Here is a 6,426-nt window from a genome sequence, read left to right as displayed (position 1 = left end):
ACTGTGTATTGGGACTCGGTGACCGTGCAATGGGTCTCGCGGACTGTGTAATGGGACTGGGGGACTTAGGTACTTGATCCTGGAGACTGTGTAATGGGACTCGGGGACTGTGTAATGGGACTCTGGGACAGTGTAATGGGACCCGGGGACTGTAATGGGACTGGGGGACTGGGACTCGTGAACTGGGACTCGTGAACTGGGACTCGTGGACTGGGGGACTGGGACTCGTGGACTGAAGGACTAGGACTCGTGGACTGGGGGACTGGGACTCGTGAACTGAAGGACTGGGACTCGTGGACTGGGACTCGTGGACTGGGACTCGTGGACTGGGACTCGTGGACTGGGGGACTGAGACTCGTGGACTGAGTACAAAGTCCAGCCCAAGAAAGTAGGAAAAGTGGGACTGTGGCCCGCATGTTGTGTCCTGGGATTGTGTATCCACGATTTGTTCCTCTGAAGCATATCCCTGATACGTCGTTGCGCTCCTCTTAATTACGTATCCATGATACGTCGTTGCGCTCCTCTTAATTACGTATCCATGATACGTCGTTGCGCTCCTCTTAATTACGTATCCATGATACGTCGTTGCGCTCCTCTTAATTACGTATCCATGATACGTCGTTGCGCTCCTCTTAATTGCGTATCCATGATACGCCATTGCGCTCCTCTTAACCGCGTATCCATGATACGTGTTTGTGCCGGAGGTGCGGGAGGAGGAGGTGACGGGGGAGGGGGAAGGGGGGTGGCGGTACGCAGGAGGGGCGCGGGGGGAGCCTCACCCCTACAGCGACCCCCGACCTGAGGCCATGCGGGGGCTGCACATGCCTGATTTCTACCAGGTAAATATTATACCTGCATTTGATGTGATGAATAATAAGTTAATTTATTCAATGTGATAATAAAATTCTACTCGTACTTGATTTGAATACTAATTCTTATTTTAATTCATTTGATGTGATGAATATAAGTTAATTTATTTAATGTGATGATGAAATTTTACTAATTCTGATATGATGACCTATACTTATTTTTATTCAATTGATGTGATGAATAATTTATAACTTTATTCAATGTGATAATGAAATTTTACTAATACTGATTTGATTACTAATTCTGATTTTTATTCATTTGATGTGATGAATAATATGCTAATTTATTCAATGTGATGATGAAATTCTACTCTTACTTTAATTTGATTACTAATTATTATTTTTTTCGTTTTTTTGTATTATTTTTAATTGGCTAGGAAAAAACGACAGTTTTACAGTCACGTCAGTCAGCGACCGCGCGAAAAAAAATTCCATTGTAAAAGTAATGAAATATGTGCTACTGTACGTAGCGGCCCAAGTACACGTAGCGGCCCAAGTACACGTAGCGGCCCAAGTACACGTAGCGGCCCAAGTACACGTAGCGGCCCAAGTACACGTGGCGACCTAAGAACTTGTAGTAGTCTAAGTACACGTAGCGGTCTATTTCTCGTCTGTGTAGTGGGATTAACAGGAAAAGCCGTCAGTGATTGGCAGACGGAACTCTTCAATATTTGTTTATAGTGCGGTCCCTGTTGAAAAATATTTGATATATTAATATTGATTTTGCCTCCTCGTCGTTTTTTTTTGTCGCCAGGTCGACATCGACTGGCGGATGCTGACAACCGCGAGGCCGAAGTCGAAGCTCGAGGAGGAAGTTTTCTCCAGGCGAGTAGTGCGATGCATCAGCAGGAGTAGTGCGATGTAGTAGCAGTAGTAGTAGTAAGATGCATAACAATACTTTATAACATAACAGAAATAATTTTACCGTTATTATAACCGTATGACAAAACGGCAGAATTTTTCCGTTAACATGACCATATAACATAACCGTATATGACAGCGCCGGTGTGTTATCACCGTATAATAAAACACCGGAATTATTTTACCGTTAATATTACAACCCTTTACCATGACTGGCATATCATAACCGGTATAACATTACCAGTATAAAATAACACCGGCATTATTTTACCGTTAGTATTACAACTGTTTAGCATTACTGGCAAAACATAACCGGTATAACATCACCAGTACAATATAACACTGGCATAAAATACCCGGTGTAACATACCCGTCTGAGGATCAGGTACGTGGAGATGGGACGCCTGCAGCTCGCGCGCCAGAAGCTCGAGGAAGGGAAGGAGCAAACGTGGCGAACAGTAAAGGTGAGCAATAAGCAAAGAATTGTGAAAAATAATGTTAATATTTGAGCACTCGTTAGCAAACGGTATACCTGTACAAATAGACGTATCCGCGTATCCATTTTTTAATTTTTGCTCGGTGGATGAAATGCCTAATGCGTCACTTTGAACAGCAGCGAGTTGGAGGTTTGAAACCCGCAACTAGGTGTAGGAATTCTGGTCGAAATCGTCGAAGTAACTAAAAATAAGTGACAGGCTGCATTCTTCATGAATTTTCTGAATATGTATATATTATCCGTTTCTCCGTGAGAGAGTGGATTGTCGTGCCGGTCTCCACGCATCGCATGACTTATCGTCGCCGAAATAGGAGTCCTGCTGTCACCTATCGAGCAATGCGCGACACCAGTGTGTTCGTTATCACTGGCAATAGGCCGTTGCTACGGCGGAAGTCATTTAGACTAATTCAACGTCTGCGAATGCTGCTGCTTTGCTAAGCATCGGCCTATGTCGACCCGTAGGCCTCAAAACCTGTTTAGCGTTCGTGTTGATCGCCACTGTGCGCAGCCGTGTCGCTGGTTATCGTTCGGCTGCCTCAACATCCGTTCGCTGAATAACAAGGTTGATGAGTTTCTTCACATTTGTCGCTCGCACTCACTAGATGTCGTCTTCCTGACCGAGACCTGGCACGACGCTGACTCGGTTTGCATCTCGCATCTTTGCGCTGAAGGACTCAAGGTAGTCCAGCGCGCGCGGCCCCGCATGCAACCCGACACCTTGGCGACGAATTATGGTGGAGTAGCTACCGTCGCCAGTATCGCAATATCCGACCATCGACCAGTGGGGGCGTGCACCTTGCCGTTCTTGACATCGGCGCCAGACCCACCAATGTTGAGCTCCTATCTGCTAGGGTCATCTGTGCCTCGTTTATGGGCGTTGCAGTCACCATCCACCTTCCTGCATCGGTTACTGTGGCGTGCGATTTTTTTCGTCGAATGGAGTGATGTCTTCACCAGTCTGGTGGCTTTCTCGATAATGTCCTTATCACTTGCGATTTATACGTTCGACTGGATCGCATCGACGATCCATCGGCTCGTACGCTGAACGAACTCCTGTCCACCTTTGGCATTGTTTGTCACCACATGACCCTGCCGACGCACGACATGGGCGTACTATTGTACGTTGTCACCACGCGTGCTGACCTTCAAAGTCTGCCAGTTGACATCATCGAGATCGCAATATCCGACCATCGACTACTTCTGTGGACGGTGCCATGTGTGCGCCCGGTGCCAGCGTACAAGACCTGTAGTTCGTGGCGCGGTCTCGACGGCGATGTCCTACGCGAAAAGCTGCAGTCGTCTCGACTAGTATGTCGGCCTGACTCATGTTTGGCACTATTAGTCGACGATCTGATGCAACTCTACTATACCGAACTGACCGCTGCACTCTAACCTCATTCCTGCACTCACAGTTCGGGTACCCCAACGAGTCTCCGACCCAGGCTTGATTTGACGATGAATGTTGGGTCTCGAAGCGGGGGGTTCGACTACTCCAGCAGGCTGTCTACCGAGAGAGATGCGCGGCGCAACTATATCGCCCTTCTTCGATCTAAGAGGTCATTTTGGCACCAGAGAGTCGACGCGCAACGCAGCGACCCTCGATAAACTTATGGGAAGAGGTCATGCAGATTTTTCGGGTGCTAGCCCGAAACCCTAGCTAGCACCTTTTCTGGTCGAACTATTCAACCGCTGCGCTCACTGACGGTGTTATTCCGTTCCGATGAACTTCATATCAGTGTAAATTAGGCCTCTATCGAAAAAAAAACAGACCATGACACTTCTGATCCCAAATCATATAGACCCATCTCCAACCTGTCGATTTTTGTGGAAACTCCTGGAACGCGTTGTGGCGCGACAGCTGAATAACCATCTCAAGTAGTCCGGTGTCATGTCTCACTTTCAGTCTGCAAACCATCTCCACTCCACGGAAACTGCTGAGCTGAAGGTGCTTTCAGACATTCTGCGAGCGAACAGTAGACCTGAGCGACATTGCGACACTAGCTTTACTCGACCTGTCGGCCGGGTTTGACACGGTCGACCACGCCATACTATTGCGTCGACTTGACGTATCATTCGGCCTGCGCGGCAAAGTGCTCTGATTATTATTCAAGAAATAGATTAAAATGAACTCGACGAGGGAACTCTTTTACGCCATCGTTGGTTACTTACGGCGTACCACAGGGACCCATATAAAAAGTGCTATACATCTAATCCATGGTCGCTACTATGCGGCAGTGGTCCGTTTGGAAAGTGGTCGTCCAACCAGTAACACTTCGACCTCTCCGTCTACCAGCATCACTTACTCATTGCCACCACCACCAGGTGGTGCCTGGTCGTGGTGCTGTGGTGGAGGTGCGGTTGGCGGTGTGTGAGCAGTGCGGCGACGAGCTGTGCGCGGCCAGATGTACAGACCATCTGTACACCAGCTACCAGCGCCAGGACCAGGTACAGTCTGTACACCAGCTACCAGCGCCAGGACCAGGTACAGTCTGTACACCAGCTACCAGCGCCAGGACCAGGTACAGTCTGTACAACAGCTACCAGCGCCAGGACCACAGGTACAGTCTGTACACCACCAGGCAGTCTGTACACGTGATCTGTTCATGTGAAGGTCTTCAAAATATAACTCCAGTCAATGACCGAATTACACTTACGTTGTCCAGAGCGGGAAGCAGGAATGGCAAAATAATCGTGTCTAACAAAAACTCGCTTTTGTAATAAAATGATTTGTAAATATCCATAACATTACCCTACCATCATAATCCATATTCAAAATATCGGGTATCGCTTTGAAATCAGAGTACGCAAGAATGATAGGTCGTTCGTTGTTAGCACGGAAGCAGCGATCGATTAATACTCTACCGCCTTGCAAGCGTTCGATTAAACCTCTAACGCCGTATGTCACTCTCCGGAAACATAACTTTCGACTTAAATTATACGTAAATTTATCGAGTGTAGTAACCTGAGGACTTTTGTACGCAACAGCGAACAGTTTAAAGTTGCACGGGGCGGCAACCATCAGTGCAAGTCATTTTGCGCTCACTAGATTGTATCCTTTTTGGGAAGTAGGCGCGTGACAATATTGCTCCGGTTACTCATGTCAGGAAATAGAGGGCTAAGACGCATGTTGAACGAGACGGCTCAACTGCAGGAGCTACTCGAGCGTTTACTGACTGCAGCTGAATGACCACAGAAACAACTTTATTCCGGGGAAAGGTGCCGTTAAATGATTAAAAAATAAGTACGCTTATTAAAATGCATCACATTTTTTTCCAATAATAATGCTAGGCCATTTTTTAGTAAGTAGTAATTAAGTATCATGTTGCCAATAAGGGTAATAATGCAATTCAAGTTATTCTAATTTACTGAAGTACTATCAACATAACGACTGTGCAGCAACAGAGTGAAAACAAAGAGAAGGAGGGAAGAGGGGAAGGAGGATCGGCAGCCGACGACGACGATGATACAGAAAAGAAGATGAAGAGGAAGACAAAGCGCCGCAAGAAGAAGAAAAAAACAGCCAAAATTAAATAAATTTTGTTCAAGTTTTTGGTAGTCAATCCTTTCTCATTTTCCTGAATCATTGAATTAGTTACGGTAAATTACTTAGGGCGGAAATTCACAGTCGTCTTCTTTAGATTAAATTCAATATTCAATATTTTTGTATAATTGAAATAAAATAGAAGAGTTACGCTAGCGTTTCAACTTGGCTTCCCACAGCGCCCGTCTTGAAGTGGCCCGTCGAATACTTAAATTACAAAATTTCATATGAATTTTCGAGTAATATTTTCTTTAATCACTGGAATTTATCCTGTCATTTATAATACTGATTTGATAGCATGAATGAATATTTCTGCCATTGGCTGGTTGGTAGAACCAGGTGCTCGGGTCAGTTAATACGGATGCATTTTTTGTATCAGTTTTCATCGAATAATTGAAAATATACATATCTCATTCTAGGCAGTATCTACGAGGATTAGTCAAATCAAGCATATTGTTCAAGTTTTAAAACACGTTTCTCAAGTATGGTGTTTAATAATCTACTTTTATTCATACATTAGGTGATTTTCTTGCACAGCACAATATTGCACAGCAAATTTGTACTTCAATATGTACGTTGACTTGTGCAGTAGCCATACTATGAGGAAACTGAAATATGTGAATCGTTTTAAATAATACCGGCGACATGAAAGAGATTCA

The 6,426-nt window shown here is 45.5% G+C and overlaps 1 protein-coding gene across 1 annotated transcript; it reads left to right on the top strand.

Annotated features, from left to right (window-relative positions):
- Positions 1-29: 29 nt before the first annotated feature.
- On the top strand, positions 30-4,784 carry LOC125179063 (the record flags this gene model as incomplete). Its single annotated transcript, XM_047884192.1, has 6 exons — positions 30-69; positions 354-397; positions 714-839; positions 1,624-1,694; positions 2,116-2,194; positions 4,549-4,784. Coding segments are annotated over exons 1-6 (596 nt in total), but the record flags the coding sequence as incomplete, so codon positions are not given.
- Between the last annotated feature and the right edge of the window lie 1,642 nt (positions 4,785-6,426).

Source organism: Hyalella azteca, unplaced genomic scaffold, assembly GCF_000764305.2.
Source record: "Hyalella azteca isolate HAZT.00-mixed unplaced genomic scaffold, Hazt_2.0.2 contig1847, whole genome shotgun sequence".
In the NCBI taxonomy this organism is placed as follows: Eukaryota; Metazoa; Arthropoda; class Malacostraca; order Amphipoda; family Hyalellidae; genus Hyalella; species Hyalella azteca.
This window is presented reverse-complemented; position numbering and strand designations above follow the sequence as displayed.